The 24,539-nt window shown below is 50.3% G+C and overlaps 2 protein-coding genes across 4 annotated transcripts in view; one reads left to right on the forward strand and one right to left on the reverse strand.

Annotated features, from left to right (window-relative positions):
- Positions 1–24,539, reverse strand: part of ST7L (suppression of tumorigenicity 7 like) — a 126,480-nt gene that overhangs the window by 29,775 nt on the left and 72,166 nt on the right.
- WNT2B (Wnt family member 2B) lies at positions 6,528–22,124 on the forward strand. 3 transcript variants are annotated; one of them, XM_039841207.1, is made up of 6 exons: positions 7,467–7,609; positions 9,642–9,732; positions 13,366–13,586; positions 14,583–14,860; positions 15,552–15,816; positions 18,754–22,124. In XM_039841207.1, the coding sequence occupies exons 3-6, from the start codon at positions 13,460–13,462 to the stop codon at positions 18,981–18,983; spliced, it is 900 nt and encodes a 299-aa protein (XP_039697141.1). In that variant the 5' UTR covers positions 7,467–7,609; positions 9,642–9,732; positions 13,366–13,459; the 3' UTR covers positions 18,984–22,124. The 3 variants fall into 3 exon arrangements, with proteins under 3 accessions (XP_039697139.1, XP_039697141.1, XP_039697140.1); XM_039841205.1 differs by lacking the exon at positions 9,642–9,732 and having other exon boundaries at positions 6,528–7,609; XM_039841206.1 differs by lacking the exons at positions 7,467–7,609; positions 9,642–9,732 and adding an exon at positions 9,751–10,159.

A 24,539-nucleotide genomic window follows, 5' to 3' on the forward strand; every position in this document is an offset into this window, starting at 1 on the left:
AAAATCTCAGCACATCGTATCAAGGGTACTCACCATCAACATGACTTATCACTGTCAATGTTGACTTTGGTCACCAGACTGAGGTTTGTTAGGGTTCTCCACCGTAAAGTTACTCCTCCTTCCCCACCTCCACAGTTTTATTTTCTGGACTTTTTGGAAATCACAACCTGTAGCCCATAAAGTAGCTACATAAACTATTTCGATTTGTGTCTTCTCATGTATTTATTTACTCAATCATTTTTTTCAGTATGGACTCGCGCATATTTATTTTATACACTTTGGGTTAAAATTTAAAACTACTTAATTTTGTTGCTCAAATTGTCCGGTGTTGACCGCTGGGGGCGCTTTCAGTTCACCCGTGTTCGTTTTTAATTTTTAATATGGATAGATATAACCTACATTTGTAAAAAGCTCTTTGGGGTCCTTGAGGAATTCTAAGCGCGTAAAGGGGTCCTGAGACCAAAAAGCTTGAGAACCTCAACACCAGGTGTGGACGTGGTTCTTCCGCAGGAAGAGGCTGCAGACAGTGAAGAAGCAAAGGAGATCACAGTCCCGCACCTTTGGGGAACCCAGTTCTCTCTCCTACGCTCTCCACACAGTTTCTCTGGGTCTGAAACGCACGAGTCCCCCATGAAAACGCAGCTCACCCTGCCACGCTTTTCCAGGAAACGCCACTGCGGGGCGCACGGCCCACAGAGTGAGTCACCGCCAGCGAGGCAAGACCGGGCCATACCCTGGGCTCCAGGCTCAGCGCTTTTCTCTGCGAGGCGGGGCCCTGGCCTGACGGCTTGAGAGGTTCGATACCCGCTCCAGGCTCTGCTGGCTCGCGCGCCTGGGCCACATCAGGCGTGCAGGCGCGGCGCCCGCGGAAAAGAGCGCTCCTGCGGCAGTGGCAGGGCGCGCAAGGAGGACGGGCGGGTTCTCCAGTCCTCGGATGGGCGCCCCCGCGCCCTCCACCTGCGAGGCCCTGCTGAAAGCACCCGGACAGCTCCCTGCTCTCCGCCCTCCCCTTGTTGGCCCAGCTGGGCCCCGCAGACCCTTTCCTCTGCGAGCGCACGACAGACAGATAAATGGTTGCAGCTGGAGGCCGGGCTAATTGATACAATAAGTTCTGTAATTGCCTCGAAAATAAAGTAATGATTTGGCAGAGGGAATACTTTGATCTTATCAGCCAAGAAAGACCTCTCCAAATGAAACTTCAGAGAGCGGCCGCACTGTCTGCTCTCCCTTCCCTCTTGTCCCGTGTTCCCTGCCTGACACTCCAAGCTTTTCAAGAAAGGATGGAGGGACCCGACCCGCCTCCCATCCTCCTATAATGACTGGAGAATATACGCACATATGCGTGGGTTATGTGTGCAGAAGGGGTGGGTTCTGGGCTGTTTCAGGAACAGGGGGATGGCTGGAATGATTTCTCTAGCCCTCAAGAAGCTGTAGAAAAGGAGATGAGGTTCGGGGGGAGGCCGACTGGGATTATGAAAAACCAGACCCGGCTCAAGCTTGATGAGATTTCTTATACAGTGACTTGGGCTTTTCAGGCAGGAGGGCATAACAGATGGAGAACCTTTGTCCTGCCTTTTCCAAGAAGCTGCATGTGCACGCTCACGCGCGCACGCGCGCGCGCACACACACACACATACACACACACACACACACACCCTGACTGCGCTGTGGGTGTCCCTGCCTGGCAGAGGCCCCAGCACAAAGAGGATTAGAGAGATGAGCTAATCTGGTTGATATCCCAGACATGGCCCCAGAAAGGGACCTTGTCTATCCTGATGTTTAAGGGGGTGAGGAAGTGAGGAGTCTTCCTTTGGGGACCCACTAGCTGACAGTATCAGAGACTCCTAACCACTGGGGTCTGGAGGATGCCGAGGTCCTGACCTCAGGATCAAACTTAGGGAGCAGAGAAGCAGAGGTCTGGGACAGCAGGATGGACCGTGCTGGTATAAACCAGAGAGAGATAGAGAGAGCAGCAGGCCCCCACAGGGGAGCTAGATCTCCACCCTACTTGTTTCATCAGTGAGGAAACTGAGGCCAGGAGTTGGAAAGTGACCTACAGAGTCATGCGAGTCATACATGGCTGGGTTGGGAGGAAAGACCAGTTTTCTGATTTCTTTCAGTCTAATGCACGTTGTGCTGTATTGCAGGGACTGCCGAGGAAGCTGTGAGACAGAAAGCAAAAGAAAATGAGAAAGAGTCAAAAAGAAAAAGATACACACCAAGAATAATATAGAGAGGAACACACGGAGATTGAGACTGAGAAAGCCACAGAGTCAGAAACGACACGGAGAGAGATAGGTGGGGACACGAAAAGGAGAGTGAGAGAGACAGTTACCTAGATTCATACCGAGAGAGAAAAATGGAGAGACAGAGATACACACCAAGAGATGGAGAGTGACGACGACTGAGAAGGAGACAGATTCAGACGGAGGAGGAAAGGCAGGCAGACATAGACACACAGAGAGACAAATGATGACAGACAGACAAACAGAGAGGTAGGAATAGACGCAACGACAGAAGTGAGCCAGGGAGAGCAGACCCAGAGAGACACAGAAAAGAGACATGGGGAGAGCAAGAGGCAGAGTGAACCAAGGAAGGCGGACCAGGAGGAAGGCAGGCAGTGTCCTCTGCAGATTTTTGTCCATTGGAAGCAAATCTCGCTTCCAGGTCATTCTGGGGCCCAGAACAGGTGGCGGGGAGAGAAAGAGAGGTTAATGCTTTGCTTATTTGATACAAGTAGATTGGGAGAGGGAGGCCAGGGGCAAAGTGGGAACTACCCTCCCTCGGGGTTAGACTGGTCAGTGACCACCCAGGATCCCAGCAGCACGCCCACTGGCCTCACACAGAACCTGGGCCACCCGCCCAGGATGGCTGTCAGCCCGCCCACTGCCTGGCTCCAGTCAGATTACAGCCGAAGTGCTAAAAGGCTCCAGACCCCCATGTCCCGCCTCCCAAACCTTCCCTCCTCCTTCGCCTTCTTCCTCAGCTCCCTCTTTTCCTTTCTCCCAGGCTCCTTGGGGAGCAGTCTACCCCTGTTTGGCCACTGGCTGAGAGGAAGGGGGTCCCTGCCCTACCAAGCTCCCTTCCTTGGTTTGGGGCTGGATGCTCCTTCCTTGCAAGGACCTCTTGGCCTGGTCTCCTTGAGACACGTTCCATGCCTCGCCTGGGAGCTCATAAATACCAAGGAGAAGCTGGTCAGGCTGTGTACAAAGCATGGATCCCCACCCCAGCCCCCTTAAAAGCCCCTGGGTTCTTCCTGAACTCCCTTCTCTTCCCTAGACACCTGCGTGGGGAGGCTGGGGAGGGAGAGACAGGGCAGGGGGTGGGCATTGGGGGCCTGTGTGAACCTGGAGCCATTTCAAATGAGACTGGCTTTGGTTTGCAAAGCAATCTCAGGAAAGGCAGCTCAGGGCCCCTTGTGCAAGCAGCAGGCGCAGGAATTCCTTGACTCTCATCCAAACCTCCCCCCCAGCCCCTTCTCGGCCTTTCTCTCTGCTCATTACCATCCACACCACCTCCCACCCACTGGGAAAGAGAGAAGGTCATCGCCAAAGGGGCCCAGGGAAGGGGGGGGCCTCCTGGGAAGTGGGGAGGCCCGGCGGAATAAGAGCTGTTTACCCGCACCAAACTCCTTGAGCTCATCTCCACTCCCATCCAAGGGCCAGTAGAAATTCAAAATCGTTCTGTCACACACAGCTGAGCATAGAGCGAAAGAAGATGAATCTTAACTCGCAGTGGCTCCCCGGAGGCAGCAGAGTAAGAGGTGCAATATCAAGGGACAGAGAGCACTCACTTTTGAGAGGGCAGGAGGCTGTGGTGCCACCTCGAGGCAGAAGGAAGAGCTGGCTCTGCTGCTGGCTGGAAGCCTGTGCTGGGAGAGGGCCTCTGGGATTTTCTCTAGGTCTCTGCTGACATCTGCAGCATGCAGCCAAACACAGTGTACCACCCTCAGATGGCTTCGTCGTATTTGCAAGAAAACGCCTTGGATATAGGACACTTTCACTCTTTCTGTGTCATTTCGGATGCCCTGGCCAGTGCCAAGCACACAGCAGGTGCTCAATAAGTGCCTATGTGACTCCATGCAGGGCCCTCCAGACCAGAACTTGACTCCCAAATCAGCGACTCTTCCCCTGGCTCCCACTGTAGTGGAGAGCGGGGCGGGGGTGGGGGGTGCAGGTGAAGATGGGAGGGAGGAGTAAGTCAGGCGCTAGCCTGAGCCTCTGGCCTTGACCCTCTGCTTGGAAGCCCAACAACAGGCCCTTGCGTGAGGAGCTGAGCTCTCCAGTGGTGTCTAGGACCTTGAGACTGGAAGTTTATTTTGAGATTTGAAGCTCCAAAGTGGCAGATCCCAGAAAACCTCTTCTCTGGCTCCGTATTTGTTCTCCAGTTAAGTGGTTGAGTGCAACTCTTGCAGTCAGCTGGCTCCTGCAGGCCCGGGTCCCTCCTGGGGAGCTGGGGGCTCAGAGGGGAAATGAAGAAGAGGAGGAAGCAGTAAAACCCCATCCTGGGTTGTCCACTCTGTGGTAGAGGTAGCCTGTAAGCGCTGGGGAGAAAGAAGTCTTGTTCCTCACCCACTTCCCTCCCTCTTGGAGCTGCTGATGTTTCTGGGGCCCCCCTCAGCTCAGCAATATGCTTTACTTGTTGAGCATCTATGTAGTGCCAAGACACAGTCTCACTTGACTATGAAGACAGCTGAAGCCAAAGAAGGGGCCTCGTAAATGAGTTTGGGGCCCATGTGGGCGAGTCCACCCAAGGTTAGGGCTGATGTGATCATCTCTAGCTCCCCACCCTGCAACCTCAGCCCATATGTAGAAATAAACACAGGGCCAGAGTCACACCCAGGCCTAAGCACACAGGGGAGTCTGGGAGAGGCTGCTAGAGCTTGCAGACTGCTGCCCAGCATCAGGGTGGGGCCGGGCTGGGAGGAGGTGAAAGAATGGGTCCAAGGGAAGGGGTCTTGCCAGGAATGAGCCTGGGCCCACCCCTCTCTCACCTGCCCCTCTCAGGGGAGCTCAGCACTGAGTCTGCTCTGCTGCTTTTTCAGGAAATAGAAGGGCCGACTGAAGCCTCCCAGACTAAGAGAAAGGAGCGAAGGGAAGGGGGTCAGCTGGTTGGTCTTTCTATTCGACCCTCCCTCTCCCACTCCCATCTGACTCCTGCACAACTCCACTTCCCACCGTCCCCCCAAGGGCGGGCACCTTTCTGCCCTGCATGACTCGGCCCACCCCTGTTACCTCTCTGAACTCCTCTCCTCCCTAGCTCCCTCTGCACCAGCTGGCTACCCCCTTGCCCACTCTGCACACCCGCCCGCTCCCACCTTAGGGGTGTTGTACTCGCTGTTCCTCAGTTTGGGATGCTCTTCACCACATATCTGCCTGGCTCGTTCCATGCCTCCTTCAAGTCTTTGCTTGAATGTCACCTTAATGAGGCCTCCTGGATCAGCCTAGTTACAACTGTTTCTTTCCCACTGTACTTATGGCTTTCTAACACGCTGTATGTTTTACTTATGATGTACACTGTTTAGTGTCTATCTTCTCCCAATAGAAAGTAAACTCCATGAGGGCAAAAATTGTTGTTTTGTGCTTTGTTCACTGACGTGTCCTCGGTGTCTGAGCACAGTCCGGAACATTGTGGGGAATAAATATTTGTTGAATTAATGAACACACTCTACCCCCTGTCACAGAAAGTGAGGTAAAGGGCTAAAGGTCCCTCTGAGTCCTTCTTCCTCGTCTCTGCCTCTGGGATGTCTGCAGCCTCTGCGCAGCCAGCTGTGCCCTGTCTGCTCACACTCCAGTGTCTCTAACACCCCCAACCAAGAACTGACAGTGAGTTTGGGGTTGAGGGAGGTGGGCGGTTTCCACTGCGTTGTTTGCTTTATAGCTTAGATAAATCACGAGGAGAGGCACCAAAGACACCTGGGAATGAGGGGCTAGGAGAGAGAAACTGAGGCTTGGAGAAGGGGCTGGGGCCAGATCCCAGGTGAACTCTCGAAGTTGGAAGATCCCAGAGCTTTATAAAGAATTTTACGTCTCTTAAGGGCCACTTTGCCCCCCAAGGCTCTACCTGCCACCCTGGACAGTGCGGTGGGGGGTGGGGGGACGTGGAGAAGAAGGGAGTCGCCGGCTGCCGTCAGCACCTTCCACCCCTTCCCGATTTACCACGCCCCCAGGCGGTGTGCGGGGGAGGGAGCAGTGGGGAGGAGGGAAACGCGAAGGAGAGAAATGGCTCCGGGGCTCCCCATCTCTCAGCAGGACCCCCACCTCGGCCTCTGTTCGGGAAAGCCGCCCAGCTGTTTCTGATTCTTTGGTACTCGCAGCCCCGCCCAAGGGAGTCGGGGGCTGAAGCCCCGGAGCAGCCGGGGAGACTGATCCCTGCTGAGCCCCGGCGGTAAAGGGTGGGGAGTCCGTGTCAGGCCCGTAGGTGCGCCCCCCTCCATTCGGCCACTGACTGCTGGGCCACAGGCCGAGGGAAGCAGCGGGGCCGGGCGGGTGGGCAGGAGCCAAGTCTGAACGTTGTATGGGGGTTGCGGTGGGCAGTGGGTGGGAGGAACCAGGGACAGCAAGCCCCAGATGAGAGAAGCCCCTACGCCCGAAGCTGGCTGCCCAAGGCGCCCCTGTTGGCGCCATCGAAAAGGAGTAAAGATTCTCCCGCAACTTCCCTTGGCAGAATTCTACCCATTTCACAGAAGCGCAAGAACGGAGAGGGCCGGAGGAAACGAGTGCGCCTTCTGTGCTCAGCTCCAGTATCTCCCCGTAGGTTAGCGGACAGGGGAAGTGTCTGCCGCCCCTCTACGTCTGTGCTCCTGGCCATCGCCCACAGAAGTCGGGGTTGCCGAATGCAGGGCGCTAGGACCCGGTGGCGCGGCGTCGGCAGAGACTGGGCGCTCTGGGCGCTGAGGGGCGCCGCAGCGCCCAACGCATCCCGCGGGAGCAGGTGGGGGCGCGGTGTGGCGCGGCGCTGGGGTGCAGAGGGCGGAGGCGGCCGCCACACCTAGGGCGCAGCGGAGCGCCGGGGCTGCGCGGGCGGAGCCGCCCTGAGGGCCGCGCGTGTCCCCGGCCTCGGCCCCGCCCCGTGCCGTCCAATGAGAGCCAGCGGCCGGAGGGGCTGTCCGCGCACTCTGCCCGCAGCCCCACTCCGCGTCGCCGACCCCCTGACGCCGACCCCCTGACACCGCACCCCGCGCTCAGGCAGCGCGCCCCAGTCCCTGAGCTCAGTGCGGCGGCGGCGGCTTCCGGACGCCGCTCCCTGCGCCCCTGTCCGGGTCGCTGCACCCCGGTCCCCGGAGTCCAGGTGTTCCTAGATCCCCAGCCGTCGGCAAGCCTATGGCCCCCCAGGGGGGTGAGTAGGAACAGCCTGAGTACCCCCAGCCGGTGCCGCGTCCACGCCCCTCCGGGCCGCGCGGCGGGCGTCTCTGGAGAGCTATGCTGAGGCCGGGTGGTGCGGAGGAAGCCGCGCAGCTCTCCCCCCGGCGCCCCCGCGCCCCCGTCCCGGCGCCCGGACCCGCGGCTGCCGACGGCTCTCGGGCTTCGGCCCGCCTGAGTCTTGCCTGCCTGCCGCTCCTCCTGCTGCTGCTGCTGACGCTGCCGGCCCGCGTAGACTCGTCCTGGTGGTGAGTGTGGCTCTCAGGGTTTGGAGGGTGAGGCGCTGGGTCACAAACGCCGGAGGGAAAACACAGCTCCTGGCACCGGCTGCTCAGGAGACCAGGTTGTCGCTTCGACGGAGTTAGAGAGGTGCCGGGCTGGGCTGTCACTGGAGCTACTACGGGGTGGCGGGGACAGAGGTGGGGGAGATAGGAGAGCGCCGCGCCTTCCCGCCGCGATGAGGTGGGGGTGCTGGGTGTTTGGAATGAGGACGCCCTGTGGTCCAAGGCTTTCCAGGCCCCCATATGCTATGCCCCCTGTATTGCAGCTCAGTCCTTTTAGGGTAAAAGCTGCCTTCCGAGTTTATCTCCGCGTAGATTCAAGAAAGCAGTCGCCCATCTGGGGTCTTGGTTGTCCAGCAGAAACCCCTGATCGCCTAAGGCTGCCGCCCTGGGAAGTGGAGAAAGGGGCGGCTGGTGAGGGCGGACGAGTCTCTCCTCTCTGGTCTAGGCATTTGGTAACGCAGTAGGGCTCTCGTGAGGATGCAGCACCCAGAGCAAGGTTTAGACATGGAACCGTAGCAAAAACGCCCCCATCGACTCCCACAATTAAAACAAAACACTCGGGTTTTCATAATGTAGGCATTTGTCTTCAGCCTGTTTTAAGGACGTCACTTCAAACTTTGATGTCTCCATTCTGTCTTCTTTTTCTTCCCCAGTTGACTCTCTCTCTCCCCTTCAAGAACTAGAGGCTTCTGGAGTCCCCAAATATTGAGACCCTCTCCTTCGATTTACTGCAGGCCTTAAACTCCTGACACTTCACAAGAGGGTAGACAAAGGCATTAAAAATCCACTGGCTGGCTGTTCTTCTCCGGCACCCTCCCCCACTCCCAAGCCCTGGATGGCACTCATCTTTTTCTTTCAGGAAGAGCTGCTCTCTCTCCTTCCCCACCTTCTGGGGCGCAGGGCAGCTGGGAGAGTGGAGAGTCATCTCATCTTTCCTCTTCACTCCCCCTAATCAAACTGGCCTCTAGGACTGGGCTGTTGCCCCTCTCTACCCATGCAGTGCCCCCCTTTCCTTATTCTGCCCTTCTCTAACCCGCCCTGACCCCACCACCACCTCCAAGTGTGGTCTCTTCTCGCCTTGCACCCTGTTTTCTCCTCTTGACTTGGAATCCTGGCTGGAAGGGTGAGGGGTAGCTGGCTGAGGGGCCGGCAAGCTTGGGCCGCAGATTCCTATCATTTCAAGATGCATCTCTCACCATCTCCACCCCCATCCCACCCCCACCCCATTTTCCTGTTTCAGAAAAATCTCTTTTAGATCTTTTTTATCTCTGCAGTGTTGGGGAAGGCAAGGAGGGGAGTTCTGGATGGGGGAGCAGGGAGGCCCATATCTTACATCTGGCTTGAAGCATTCCTTTAGAAAGAGAAAGGGAAGAATAGGGCAAGAGGAATGAGCTTAAAGCCACCCTTTACCTTCAAGGGCTCAGTTTGGCCGGGGACTTGCATCTTCAGTGGCCCTGCAGGGAAAGGATGCAGTGAGCACTGCACATCTTTATCCATCCCAGGTGGCAATTTGCTTTAGGGACTCTTGATTGCTTCTTACCGGTTTGGGAGGCTGGTTTGGAGACCACTTGGTGTTTAGGTGAGAAAGTGTCTGGTAGTTTCAGCATCCTGGTAGTGGTCCCTAAAGACCCATTTGGGGTTCTTCCTAGTCCCCCTTCTCTCCCCTTGGCTACTCCCTCTCCCTTTTCTTTTCTCTACTAATCTCTCCCCCTCCCCCCACATGGTTCATATTAAAGATTTTGGAAAAAATCCTGGGTGGGAGAGCGAGCTCGGAAGGCAGGCGGAGATACAGAGGGATTCGGCGGTCCTGTGAAATGGAGGAGGGCAGCAGCAGGGCCAGGCTGCGGAGTGAGAGTAGAGGTTACTTTAGCCTCACACCTGTCATAGCTCCAGCCCAAGATGCTCGCCTCAGTGGGCACCACTTCTGGGATGAACTGGAAAGCTGCTTTCTAAAGGCAGGACAGGCCCCCAAGGGGATTATTTCTCTTTCCCTTAGGAAAAAAGCCGGCAAGATTGATATTCTGTACAACTCCTGGAAGAGATGCTGTTGACTGTGTGTGTGTCCATGTTCCACTCTGCAGCAGAAGGCCATCACTGTCACCAACTAACAGTCTGCTCTTCTCCACAGCCCTCCCCCACCCCTCCAGCACCACTCCTCTCTCCTGCCTTTAATTGCAGGAGGAAATGATGGTCTCTTCATAATCTATGACCAGCAGAACAAGAAACAGGGGGCTCCTGGCATGTGCTTCCCTATTCTATCTTGCATTCTGCAGGAGGCTGGATATAGGGAATCACAAGAGCAGGACCTTGTTCAAAGAATCACAAAGGGAAAAGAACAGACACCAGCATCATGACACCAGCATCACTGTTACCAACATTTAACAAGCCCTTACTAAGCTCCAGACACTATGGCTAAATACCTTATCAGCATCATCTTCAATCCACTGAATAATCCAGTGATGTAGATACTGTTTCCCCATTTCACACATGAAGAAAGTGAGGGAGAGGAGAGTGGTAAGAAACTCAAGTTCACATAGATTTGGGAGCCAGATGGGCGTATTCTTGGTTAAGCCCTGTGCTCCTCTCTTGCTCTTGGAATGGAAATGAGCTTGGATTTTGGAATCAGATGTCCTTGGTTCACCTGGTTCCTTTCTGACCAGCTCTGATGGACAGAGCTGGGCACTACCACTTACTCTCCCCGAACCTCATTTTCTTCACCTGTAAAATGGCTCTCTCTCTCGCTCTCTCTCTCGCTCTCTCTCTCTCTCTCTCGCTCTCTCGCTCTCTCTCATAGGATTTTTGTGTAGAAAAATGTTTTGTGAACTGTAAAAGTACCATATAAATGATGTTGTATTACGAGACTGAGGGAAGGTAATTAAGTTTTATCTTTGTATTCAAAGCCCTATTTGGGCTGGGCTGAACCATGTACACTAGGGGCTGTAAAAGAAAGGGAGAAAATAAGAGGATCCCTGGCCTCATTAAAAAGACACAAACATAAAACATCTGCCAATGGCTAGCCATGTCCACAAGGAGTAAAGCTATGATTAAAATGAAGTTTATGACTACCAGAGGGGAGAAGGGAGTTGGAAGTAAACTGGAGCAGTTAGGTGTTTATTCAACAAATTGTTAAGTACCTACTGTGTGCCAGACACTGTTCTAGATACTGGGGATACTGAACAAAACAGACAAAAATCTCTGCCTTTATGGAGTAGTGCATCCAAATCACCAAGGGATGCTGATAAAATGCAGATTCTGATTCAGCCTGCGATAGGGCCCAACATTCTGCACTTCTAACATCCCCAGGTGATGCAGATACTGCTGTTCTGGGGTATACTTTGAGTAGCAAGGGGCTTAGAGTATAGAGTAGGGTATGAGTCATTCTGTCAAAAGAAGGGATGTGAATTGGTCAAAAGCAGGTGAAGAGAACATTCTGGGGCAGGTAGCTGGGAAGGAAGTGAAAACTTCTGGAAGGGTTAACAGAGCTAAAGAGTCAGGGGTATCGGCCCTTCTACCAGCCCATGAGCTGGAGGATGCCTTAAACATCTTTCTGCCCCTAACAGCTGAGCTGAGCTGAGTCCTTGCACATGGTAGACATTTTGCAGGCATGTGTTGAATTGAGAGGGGGACGGGCTAACCCTTAGGCTCAGTTTTGTTGGAGGTCCCCACAAGGGGATGACCACTGGTCAGCAGGCAAGTGCCCTGCTCTGCAGAATCTTGAAGCAGCTACTTAGTGGAGTGAGAGTGGTCATAGGAGAAACTTAATTATCTTCCCATCTTAGATACTGAACAGATGTTCCCACGCTCAGTGAGGATGTAACAAGAAGGACCAATGTGGGCTGCAGCAGAATGGATTTAAGTCAGACCACAGGAAGGACTTTTAGCCAGAGTTTGGCCTGCCTCACTCCAGACTGTCTCATGAGGGCTAGATTACTGGCCTCCCATGCCCATCCAACCCCCCTCTTCCCAAGACCCAGTAAAAAAAAAAAAAAACACCCATTGCCTAAGGCAGTACTCCAGGCTGATCTGAGGAAGCAGAACGTGGTGAGACAGGGACGAGCTCCAACTCCAACGGTCTCGATTCTCCAAACAAAGCACCGCGGCAGTGGGTGTAACTCTGGGCTGTGCGTCAGGCAGCCCTTTCCGGCCTGGCCCAGACGGGGGTGTTTATTTTGTTTGTTCCTGGAAGCTGTTGCCCTGATGGACAGTGCTGGGGACGCTGATCCCATGGGATTTCTCAGTGATGGGTCAGCCTTCTTATCCCTCCCCGGGGACAGATGGGCCCCATCAGCCTTGCTGAGTTTCAGAAGAGGCAAGCATCAGCCCTCCTTGTGTTTGTTTGAGCTGGTGTCACCAGTGGTGATCCAGTCTGTGGGTGAGGGCTGGGTGTGTGAATTGGGGGGCAGGTCCATGGAGAGCCCAGAGAAGTTCGGCTTTTCTTCTTCACCCACTGGCCGCCCTCCCTTCTCCTCACCCACTTCTAGGCCCATTTGGGGGCCTTTACCAAACCATAGGCTCATTCACAGCCCAAACCAAATCTTTTCTGTCTGTAGCAGCAACTGCCTTCCTTGGCCCCCACCTGTTCAGGAAAGGGGAGAGAAGGCATCCTTTAACATGTTAGGACAGAAAAATAGAGAATTCTCATCAAATCGAGGAAGGTGCTGCTGGGTGTTAGAAAAGGGAGCGAGAAGTGGGTGAAAGGGCCAGACCTCATTTGATGGCCTTGTGGGGAGAAAAGATGATGGTGTCTTCCTGTCTTCTCTCTAAAATGGTCTTCCTCCGGCTTGTGGTGGTGTCCAGGGCTAAGAGTGTTTGGATGAAGAGAAGATAATTGCCTTGAGAAATTTAAGAATGACTCTAGCAACCCACCTATCTTTTACTAGCCCACTCCAAATGATCTTATAACTGTTCATATTGGGCAAATTGGGGATGGAATATGGTGAGTGTCACATTCTTGCTTTATCTTGGCTTTTGGCTTCCCACTACAATAGCTCTTTGTCCGTGCAGGTCCATGCAGGACATCCTGCTCTATAGGTTGTGGGGAAGGGGGGGATTTTGAAAGACCCAAGACTCATTAGTTAAGAAAGGCCATAGGGTCTAGAAATAAAGGGTATGGGGAGGAGAGTTGAGAGTGGGGTCTTCCTCCCCAGACCTCAGCATTAGGAATGAGGATTTTTAGTTAGATGAGTCTGACTAGGGCTATAAACATTACTCAGAATTGCCCACTATGTTTCTTCCCACTGGCCCCTCCCTGTCTCCATCCTTCTTCCCTCAAACCATGTCTTCATGGACCAGCCTTGCAGGATGTGTCGCTTACATGTGGGTGTAAGAGTGTTGTCTCAGACTCCAGTTTTGTTAGTTTATTTTTCCATGGGGCTCTTAAAGTTTATTAAATAAACAGGCAATGGGTTTATGTGACATGCCCATCACTTCTTGTGTACGTGACACATGCTTGGCCTGTGTTCTGGTAGTGTGTGTCACTTTGGCCTTTGGCTGGGGAACCGTTAATGGTGGGAGACCACTCAATTACTCTCTCTGCAACTGCATAACTATTTCTCCAGAACTTGTGGGAAACGGTTCTACCCATCAGGCTCAGGGAATGTGGGTTGGGGAAGGGGAGGGGTCCATACCAAGGTCTAAATGCCAAAACTTTCCCCTTCTATTCCTCTCCTAATGCAGAAAAAGGGCTGGGATGCTCTGACAGGGCCATTTCCACCTTGCAGGTACATCGGGGCACTGGGGGCCCGAGTGATCTGTGACAATATCCCTGGTCTGGTGAGCCGGCAGCGGCAGCTGTGCCAGCGTTACCCAGACATCATGCGCTCGGTGGGTGAGGGTGCCCGAGAATGGATCCGGGAGTGTCAGCACCAGTTCCGCCACCACCGTTGGAACTGCACCACCGTGGACCGGGACCACACTGTGTTTGGCCGTGTCATGCTCAGAAGTAGGGGCCTCTTCCACCTTGCCTAGCTCCTTCCATTCTATGCGTGGGGTGGTAAGTGGGTGGGGTAGGTGTAAGCCCCTCTCCCTTCTCCTACACACTACCTCATAATAAGAGGAACAGGGTAGGCAGAGCCCAGGACAGTTGGGAACAGACCCTTCGTACCTTAGATATGTAGCCAGGAGCCCCTCTAAGTCCCAGTGTTCTGGATGATGGGACAAAGGAACCACATTCCCAAGCACCTCCATCTTTCTTCCTCGCTTTCCTGTGGGTTTCCATGCGCCATCAGGCTGAGGACTAGGTATGCCTGCTCTGTTCTTATCACCACCATCACTACCCTCACGCCAACACTCCCAACTCTACAGTAATGGGAGCAAGGGATAAACAGAAAGGTGATATGTAAATATTTGGAGAGTCAGCAGCTTGGCCCCAGCTCAGCAAAAAAGCTAAGCAGAGCTAGACAATAAACTAGGAGAAAGGGAATGAGATGAGAATCTAGAGGTGTCAGGGGGACAGGAGTGATGATTCATCAATCCCTAAGCAGGCGCTGGTGGTGGCAGGGAGGGAAGGAGGAAGTAGCCTATTTCTCCAACAGGCTGACCTCTGGGCTGGGGTCTCCACTGTAGAGGAACTGTCCAGCAGAGTGGGCCTGAAAAGGCCTGTAATGTGGACTAAGGCAGGCTTAACTGAGTCAGAGGTGGCACTCAGTGGGAGGAGATGATTCACCCTGAAACTTTTCAATGGATGGACCCAGGGAGTTTGGAAGGAGGCAAGAGTACAGGTCAGCCCAAAAGGTCAGCTGTGCAAAGAAGTGGATAGAGAGAAGTGAGGGCTAGGGGAAGGGGTCAAATACTCTGGGGAATGCTCTTGGAAGGAAAAGGCAATTTGAATAAAGGGGGTGCATGGGGTTGCTCTGGGAAAGAAAAAGAGGAGAGATTTCACGGTTGGAGGCTAAGTGGGCCTCTTTCCCGAAACGCACTTCTGCCTTTCTCTCTGTAGGTAGCCGGGAAGCAGCATTTGTGTACGCCATCTCATCAGCAGGGGTGGTCCATGCTATTACTCGTGCCTGCAGCCAGGGTGAACTGAGTGTGTGCAGCTGTGACCCCTACACCCGTGGCCGACACCATGACCAACGTGGGGACTTTGACTGGGGTGGCTGCAGTGATAATATCCACTATGGTGTTCGCTTTGCCAAGGCCTTTGTGGATGCCAAGGAGAAGAGGCTTAAGGATGCCCGAGCTCTCATGAACTTACATAACAACCGCTGTGGTCGCACGGTCAGTACCCATGTCTGTGCATGTGCATTCATATTTTCCAGGGGTGACCCATATATGTGATCTCGGACTAAATGTGAAGGTGGAAGTGGTGAAGGCTTCTGGGTCACTTCCAAAGGCCCTAACCCCTGGGACAGGAGCAATAAATGCAAGGGAGCTTGGGAATGCTTAGGTTCAGCCAGGTGCAAAACAGTGTTCACATAGGTGGAAAGCAGGGGAAGGTGGGAAAAAGAAGGGAAATAATTTTTTGAGAAGGAAAAAAACTGCCTCCATAAAGACTGTTCTAGTCAGTTCACTGGTATTTGGGCACCTCCTCTGTGCCCAGTCCTGTGCTGGAAAATGACATGCTACAAAAGTAGACGGCACGATGGTACCTTGAACTCTAAAACGTGAAAACTGGAGAATGTACCAGCATACTGTAATCATGAACAGAATCCTATGGCTCTGAAGTTCAAACGGCCTGTCATAAAAAGGAAAGCACTGTTGGTCCAAGAAGGTTTTCTGGAAGAAGAGGTCCTTGAATTTGATCGAGAAGAATGAGGGGGAGCTTATGGGGGAGAGAACAACCAGTGGCTCCACTAGCTAGCCAGCACCAGGTCCAGCAGACGTCAGGGCACTCACATTTTAGTCCTAGGGATGACTGAAAAGTGCCCTGACTGGCTGCCTCTCCCTTCTCTGCCTCTCCACCTCCCAGGCTGTGCGGCGGTTTCTGAAGCTGGAGTGTAAGTGCCATGGCGTGAGTGGCTCCTGTACTCTGCGCACCTGCTGGCGTGCACTCTCAGACTTCCGCCGCACAGGTGATTACCTACGGCGGCGCTATGATGGGGCTGTGCAGGTGACGGCTACCCAGGATGGCGCTAACTTCACAGCAGCCCGCCAAGGCTATCGCCGTGCCACCCGGACTGACCTTGTCTACTTTGACAACTCCCCAGACTACTGTGTCTTGGACAAGGCTGCAGGTGAGTAAGGAAAGCGTGTAGGGACATGGAGTCCCAGTTCTTAGTGCTGGCATCCTTGAGTAGTCAAGGTCTGTTCAGCCTTAGGAGTTAGGGAGGGGACGCTCTGGCAGGAGTCAGTCTCTTCCTGACATGAAAACCTTGTAATGAGATTGATGATACATGCCTCAGTTCACCAGGCACAGTGCAGCCCAAGCAGAGAGGAGGTCTGTAAGATACACAGGAGTGATAGATTCTACTCAGTGAATCTTAAATGAGTCACCCATTCTCAATACTGAGCAATGTGTGGGCTACATAGAAGCATAAGATGCAGCCCTAAGTCTTTGGCTCTTTAAAATCTAGCTAAGAGATGTAATGTAACAGGTAGACAAATGCAACTGCAAAAAAGAGATGATTGGAGAAATCAAGAGAAGCTGATTTGAAAAAGTGGAATGTAAGCTGGTTCTTGAAGTGTGAGGATTATATGGATGGCTATAGAGAACAGGCAGATAATTGTCTACACATAAGCAGAGTGGTAAGTGAGAAAGTACAGGATCTGTTCTAGGAACAGAGAGATTAATCTGACTGAGTGAAGGTTTCGGGTAAGGGAGATTACAGGTGGAAAGACAGGTTGAGATCAGACCATGAATAACCTTGAAAGGTTTTATCCAGCATGCTGCCATTGAAGTTTCTAAAATGGAGTTAGGGAAGCAAAGAAAGAGGCGATAATTACCAAAGGCAACCACTGGGAGAAGGCAGCAAATAGTTATTTTTCAGTCTGTTCCAGATCTTTGTGGTGGAATTCCTGGGGATGCGGGAAGGTGATATGGTATTCCCCCAAAAGAGTGGAAGTTACCATCCTGGCTCATATTTCAGGTTAAACTAGATAGGTCAAACTAGGAACAACATGCCATGTAACAGAACTGCTCTTCCCCTGGTTACTGTCATGGGCTCTCAGGCTCTTCTCTGCAGACCCAGCGGTCAGGACTTAGGTGAGGTGGAGCCAAAAACCTCAGCTGTCTTCAGTACTGTTTGTTTTCACCCATCACTGTCGTTCCTGGAGTGTCAAGTGGTTCAGAGCAAAACTGGGCACAGAAACAGGGTGGAGCTCCACCCAAGTAACAGAGAAAGTAGTCTGTGTACTTTGAAGGAAGGGTGCTGGGAGAGAAAAGGTTGAGAGCCCTGATTCGCCTAGTGATTTCCTGCCTCTAGGTTGTGTTTTCTTCCCATGTGTTACAATCGAGAGGGCCATTCTCCAAATGCCTGGAAATAATTCCCTAACCTCTGACGTGTACACCTAAGCTACAATGCCTAAAATGCACCTTCGGGGAAGGATCTTTGGAGTTAGGAGGGAGGATGACCCATGTGTGTTGGTTTTTCTCAGAGGCATAAAATTAGGTCTCATAAAGCCCAAAGTGGGGCCTGGAATTCAAAAGATCCAAGTCATCCCAGAAGGGAGTATGGAGCCAGGAATTCCCTCCGAAGTACTGACCAATTGAACTTTCTGTGATGATAGAAATGTTTTACATCTGTGCTCTCTAACATGGTAGCCACTTAGCTACATGTGATTATCAAGTACTTGAAATATAGCTAGTATGACTGAGGAACTAAGTTTTAAAATTTATTTAATTTTAACTATGTAAAATCTAAATGACCTAGTGGCTGCTACACTGGATGACTAGTGGCTGCTACACTGGATGACTCGGCTCCAGGGTGAAGAGGCTTCTGGTGCACAGGAAGGACTTAGGAGCCAGCCCCTGGAGTCAGACAGAATAACATATATAGAAGACCTAGTTAGCCCACACTCTAGAGTGTATATTCCCATCACTAAAAAAAATTTGAGCATGTACCTCCAATATGTGAATATTTATTTCTAAATTATATCTATGTTCCACTGTTCTAATATATACATTATAAAACATAATATAAAATATTTTAAATAGATGAGATTAAAAAACAAATATAGAAGTTCTAGCATTTTCTTCCCATATCCCAGTGAATATGGAGACTATTGCTGTAGAAACCCCCCATCTTGAACCCCTAGGCTTGTCACTTTCCCATCTCTGGGAAAGGGTTGGAGTAGATTCCATCTACGATCCATTCCATCCAGGATTCTATGACTGTATGATCTGTTGGCAGCATCTCCTTTGCTGAAATCAGTCAGAACGAGGTCCTGCACATTATCTGTGCAGAAGGTTAACATGGTTCCTACCCTTCAAGAGTTCCCACTGTGAGAGGCAAGGCAAGGGATATTCTTTAGGAATTCCTCAGGGATATGCCTCCAGTCAGTCATACTAATCCGTTCACCTCCTCAGTTGACCAGAGATTATAGATAGAACACAAAAATCCATTGGGTTAGATGCTATCATTATGCCTATTTTCATATGACAAAATTAAAGCCCAGAGGGAGTAACTAACTTGCTAAATCACACAGTAAGAAGTGGCAGAACCTAGGGATTTAAACCTAGATACTGTGACGTCAGACCCAAGCTTTTCAATTTCATACGCTACTACTTCCCTACATAGTACAACTTAATAAAATATAAACTAAGGAACAAAATACTAACAAATGGTATCAGGATTAGAGTTGTGGCAAGACTTCTTGGAAAAAATAAATTATAGGTAAGTTATTTTTTTAAACATTTTTATTACAGAAAAATTCAAACATTAAGTAGAGAGTCCTCACCTAGCTTTAAGGCAATGTTTTGAAGGGGATATGAGATGAGTATTGGCAGGGAGGGCACTGCAGGTAAAGTCAGTGGTCTTTGGGGAGCCTTGATGGTGGGAAGAAATAAGCCTGGTGCAGAGAGCTATGAGGGAGATGATCATTTTGGCTAGTGGGTGTATTTTCAGGAAAAGAGATTCTTTATGGTTTCTTCATGAGGATGTGGGTAAGGGAATGCAGAGCAGCTGAAGTAGGAGGTAACTTGGTTCTCTCTCTCTCTCTCTTCCCCAACCCAGGTTCCCTCGGAACTGCAGGCCGTGTCTGCAGCAAGACATCTAAAGGGACAGATGGCTGTGAAATCATGTGCTGTGGCCGAGGCTATGACACAACTCGAGTCACCCGTGTCACCCAGTGTGAGTGCAAATTCCACTGGTGCTGTGCTGTGCGGTGCAAGGAGTGCAGAAATACTGTGGACATCCATACTTGCAAGGCCCCTAAGAAGGCAGAGTGGCTGGACCAGACCTGAACGTATAAATACCTCACTCATCCCTCCACTTCAAACCTCCTGACTCAGAAGCACAAGATCTTCGCATGCACGCCTTCCTCCACCCTCAACCCTGGGCTGCTCTAGCTTCTATTTAAGGACTTGGAGAGTAATCAGAGGGACTCTGGTGTCCTGACTCTGATTCCTTAGCCCTGGGAGGTTGACAGGGGATGTAAGAATCTGAGCAGCTCCCGGACTACCCTCTCTGGAGGTTAGAAGGGAGAGTGGAAGAGGTGTAGGGGTCTTCAGAGTGGTATGAGTTGCACTAAAGCATGTGGTCAAGGCTCATTTTTCCTGTCCCTTGCACTGGCTTCCTGACACTTATTGTGTGTGCAAGAGGAAAGGTACCTGGAGAGAGCTTCTTTTTCTTCCTACCTGGCTGACGGTAGATGAGACATAGATGAAACCACGTATCTCCTCCCCGGGACAGTTTGAGCATACTGCCTGGTACTGCCCGCTCCCCAACCCACCCCCCAACAAAAACAAAACAACAACAACAAAAAAACTTCTTAAGCTACGACCTTCTTTCATTATTGAGAGTTAGACAAGAGTTAACCATAGTGGACGAGGTTCCATTCATAGGCTCATATGTTTATAAACTGCTGTGTTTGTAGGGGAAAACATTATATAACTATACAAACATACATTTTCTTCCAATCTGTACTTTCCATCTATATCAGACAGCGCTGCCTTTTTTGCTCATTTGTTGCTTGTTCAAATTGAGTGGCATGGAGTGGTACCCATGCCTAACAGATCATTAGAATACCCTGGGACATTCTTGAGAAAGAATAATTTAGTAAATCTGCCTAGGCCTTGGGATTTTATTTTTTAAAATTTCCATGCATTATTCTAGGTCAGCCAGGATTCGGAAACACTGAGAAAGGTAAACAATTCATGGAGGGTGGGAGAGGGCACCAGTCGTTATCTTAAGGGCCCATATGAGGCATCAGTGTATACGAGGCAGGTAGAAATTTCTGACTCTGGTGATTTTTAGGAGGGGATCCTAGCCTTTGAAGCTGGGAGCAGAGACCACGGGCTACAGAAGAAGGAGAGCTAGGGCTTTGGGCCAAAGTGGTAAACAGCTTAGAAAGTAGCCTTTCCCCATTTATTCAACAAATCTTTACTAGCTCTCCAAGTCCTGGTGATTATTGTTCACTCCATGTTTAGCTTAAATAAGGGAGCTCTTTCTTTGCTACTACCCACTGCCTAACAAAGCCTGCAGTGGTGGAGTCTCCAGAGAGAGCAGACTCAGTAAGCTAGAGGGCAGGACACGGAGTCCCCAAAACTGTGATGTCCTATTTTTATGTGACTTGGAACAGTGGTTATCTCTTGCCTGTTGATATTTTTTAAAAGAGTGATATAGAAATTTGCAGTTATGACAGATGTGGGTTGAAATCACAGCTGTTTTTGATATTTTAAACAAAGTACCCAAATTCTCTGAGCCTCTATCTTCTCATCTGTAAAATGAGGGTACTAACCTATCTCAGATATTGAGTTTTAATTATGCCCCAAACTCCAGCCAACAGACACTCTTACCAAAGCCCCTACAGGTCTAGCCCATCATGACTTATCTCAGAACCTTCAATTCAGGACTATACAATATTGACAGCAGGGTATAGATCAAGGGGCTTATACAAGGGATTCTGAATATAGCTCCCCCCTTCCCAAGTTCCTTCCCAACGTCCCCTGGGGTCCTCACATGTTTGTGGAGCAGCTTCACTCTGCACAGGCAGCAGAAGGGAGCCACAGCTCGGGGCCATGGGGGCAGATTTATTTGGATGATAGGACTAATATTTGTGTAACCTGCTGAGACCTGTGTGGGAGAGTTTGGGGTGGTTTTTCTTTCGGCGAGGGGGTTTGCTCCAATTTCACATCCATTAACACAAAACATGAGCTTGTCAGGGCCCTTGTGGTCTGCGGTGAGGGGATTCCTGTGGAGAAACGGGACTGAGTGAGTCAGGCCAGGGGAATGTCTTCCTTACAGAGTGGAGGCCACTGGATAACTGATGAGCCAATGGTGGGATTAAGGAGGGGAAAACAGGAGGGGAAGAGAAGGGCTTCTGACATCTTGAGCTGGGATTAAGAGGAGGAAAAGCCCTAGGGTAGTGGGAAGGTAAGAGGGTCATAGTCTGAACTCAAGAACAGAGTTGAATGAATTTACAAAAGGGTGCCGTCTTGTGTGCTGGGCTGCCAGGAAGAGCCTTAGGTCCCACTTAGCCCCTGCTCTCACAAGAACATCCAGGTTACCATGTAAATGATAGGCCTTCCATGGGAAATCAACCCAAGTTAAATCTACCTGTGCTCCATTATCTATTCTTTTCAGTTCTTACCCTGTGGAAGGAAGTGGGCCTCTTCTGGCATCTCATACTGCTCTGTGCTTTCCCCTGAGCTCCAAATTCTAATTCACAAAGACCCAAGTTTTACATTTTCCTATAAATGGTTAAGAGAAGAGCAAGCTGTTCCGAGAGTGAGACGTTTGAAAAGAGAAGTGAATAGGGAGAGAAAAGAGGTCCATGGAAGCCGCACTACAGGAGCTATGTGGCCCCAAGAAGGAATGATGGCCAATTTTTCCTCTTATTCCTTAGCTTGCCTCTGCATTCCGAATGGCTTTAGACAACTGGCGTCCATTCTGCGCTATACAAACAAACTAATTTATTTGGAACAGGCAGCAAAATGAGAACTTTATTTGGTGTAATCGGGGCTCCATTTAGTTCTGCTGCTACACACTAGAGCTCTATCCCTCAGATCAGCAGTCTCTTAGCCCCTCTCCTCTCTTCCAGTCCTTCCTAATGGTCCTCGTTTCTTTTAACTTTTAATATTTAGGTATAATGCAGGCAGAAAGTGCTACTTGGATACAAAGAACATAAAAGACATTATCTTTCTCTTTTAAAGATCTTAGAATCTTTTGGAGAAGACACATGACTGAAGTTCCTCAGCTGCACAGCCTGAAGCCAGTTTCTCTCATGTAAAAGTAAGGATGCCAGCCTTAACCTCGCCCTGCAGATAAAAGCCAACTTGTCTTATTACTAGCCTTGAATAATAGCACTAATCCATACTCTTCCTTAGAGTGATGCTGGAAAAATGTAATCAGGGACTTCAGATTATTTAAAAGAATCAAACATTGCCTGGCCCTGAGGGTCTGTTTGAAAACGTTTTTTAGGTCTGACTCATGACCACTCACTGTCTAATTTCTCTTCCTCCCTGTTGCAGAGAGTAATTTCTTCTCCTTACTCTCACCTCCCTCGGCAAGAACACGAACCACTAAGTCATTGCCAAATTCTCAGACCCACTCATCAAGACATTGGCTTAATATAAGAGAGATAATTAGAATTTTTTTCCCCTCAGCCTTTCTGAGGTTTTATTTAAATGCCCTCAGTGGTCATAGGGCAGAAGCCCAAGGGAGGACGCCAGGGAGAGTATGTTTCTCATCCCTGGGAGGCCGTCAGCCTCTGCTCCTGCAGCCAAATTACAGCACCAGAGAACAATGTGATGCATTCCTCGGCAGGTCGGTGGGACCCTGGGCGCCTGGGCCTGTGGAGAGAGGTGCCAGACACAGAGCTCTCCGTAAGCAATCCTGCAGAGCCGCCCCCTGGGTGCAGAAATGAAATACGGGAGAGCTTCACATTACACAGAGACCTGTAGCTCACACCTAGTTATTGATAGCCTTGGTGAAGGCCTCTGCCCCCACCCTCCACTTAGGAACTGCCTGCTACTATGGGGGTTGGGCATCTTTTAAGCAATGTTCGAAAACATGAGATGCTTCCTTTTCACTCTGCCCTCCCGGTCAACCTGGACACAATCGTGAGAATATACACACACATGAGATGCACATATATGGACACATACATAGCATCTCTCAGGTTGTACAGGAGTTCTAGTCATCTTCCCTCTCGCCAACAATAAAAAAAATGCAACTAGATTGCAATCAAATCTGTCAAAAATCATACCAACAACAGGGGTTCGGCTATAACCAATGAATATTAAAAAGTTACATTATCAACGTGCAAACAGCTGTTTGGTTTGGGGACTGGTTCTCCCCTGGGAGGGTAGCAGGAGAAGGAAACAGGAATCAACAGTAGACAATTAGCACCCAAGCAGAGGAGCTGAGACAACTTCTCACAGCTGGTTCATGCTGGACATAGTACAATTCATGCCCTATGTGCTATGGGTGATAAGGCAGTCTCCTGCGACTACACTAACTAAGCTTTCTATTCATGACCTCTTGTTTTTAACTCTTGTTAGTTTAGAAAGCAAGAAAGCTTTGGGTTCCAGAGATGATCTCCATGAGAGAGAAGCACTGGAGAGGAGCAAGCAGTGGTTTTACTAGAGTAAATATGGCATAGCTACTGCACTGAACTGAGCTTTCCCAGAAAATGTTATTCTCTCTGGGTGACTGGCAGGTTTCAGGCAATAGCCTGTAGGATGCTAGTAATATCCCATCTTTGACCCCAAAGGGATAGAAGAAAAGGAGAGTTTATAAGCACATTTTTCCAGTTCCATGGCTTAAACGATCTCTGATCATTCTTCATTTACTTAAGACGTTTTAGTCATCCTGGATTTGAGAAAGCAAGGTATGCATTCTCCCTTTGGCTCCCTAACTCTGAACTATCCTGATTTAAACTTGCCTTTGCTCACTTCCATTCTGCCTATGGGTCTATGAATAGAACGGCTGGACAGGGGAGTTCTTTTTCTTTAAAAGGAACCAAAATCCGGTGACTTTATTTCAATATCACCAGGCCCAACCAAATAGAAAGGCTAAATTAATTGAATAAAAAAGGAATACAGTTTAGTCAACAGCTGTCCTATTTGACTACTTTCAATGTATGGCTTCTCCAAGAATAACTGTGATACTCATATAAAGCTTTTTTATGTACAAAATGCTTTAGCATATACGTAATTCTCACACCAACCCTGTGAGGTAGGAATTACACTCACTGTATACAGGTGCCGTTCAGAGAGACTCAGTGATTTGTCTAAGGTCACTTGGATGGTTTTTTTTTTTTACATGTACATAAGGCCACGTGGATATTGAGTGGCTCAGCCAGAATGCAAACCTAGGGCTTCTGACTTCAAACCCTGTGTGCTCCTCAAAAACTGAGAATGCCTAGGACCGGAAGTGCCAGAGTCTCAGATCTTCAAAACGGAAATTGATACAAAATATTCTAAGAGGGTACAGCTGAGCAGAATTTACAAAAGGAAAGGCCTAGGCCTTCCCTAAGCTCATCAATAAATCCCCTTTTTGCCACTTCTGTCACAATTATCACCATTACCCAAATGATCACTATACTAAGTAATCTGCATTTAATCAACTCTGGCTCTTAGTTCTATTCCTTTTTTCTTCTTCAGATTAAAACTTAAAATTTTGTTTTAGTTTTATCTAGTCCTTTTAAAGTGATGCTAAATGTGTAGACAGAATAGAAGTAGTCATAAGAAACTATGGAAGGAAGTAATTAAGGCTTTGGGCTTTTAAAGTATATATTAGAATTTCCTTTGAGGCTTCACTCTTTTTAAAAATGCTGTCAATCCCTAGGCTAGGAA

Source organism: Pteropus medius, unplaced genomic scaffold (genome assembly GCF_902729225.1).
Source record: "Pteropus medius unplaced genomic scaffold, Ma_sr-lr_union100, whole genome shotgun sequence".
Taxonomy (NCBI): Eukaryota; Metazoa; Chordata; class Mammalia; order Chiroptera; family Pteropodidae; genus Pteropus; species Pteropus medius.

What these genes read in the sequence shown, in the direction of transcription:
- WNT2B (XM_039841205.1), top strand. Translation starts at nt 7,422, where the DNA reads ATGCTGAGGCCGGGTGGTGCGGAGGAAGCCGCGCAGCTCTCCCCCCGG. An exon ending in CGCGTAGACTCGTCCTGGTG is followed by an intron (nt 7,610 to 13,365) that starts GTGAGTGTGGCT and finishes TCCACCTTGCAG; the next exon opens with GTACATCGGGGCACTGGGGG. An exon ending in TGGCCGTGTCATGCTCAGAA is followed by an intron (nt 13,587 to 14,582) that starts GTAGGGGCCTCT and finishes TTCTCTCTGTAG; the next exon opens with GTAGCCGGGAAGCAGCATTT.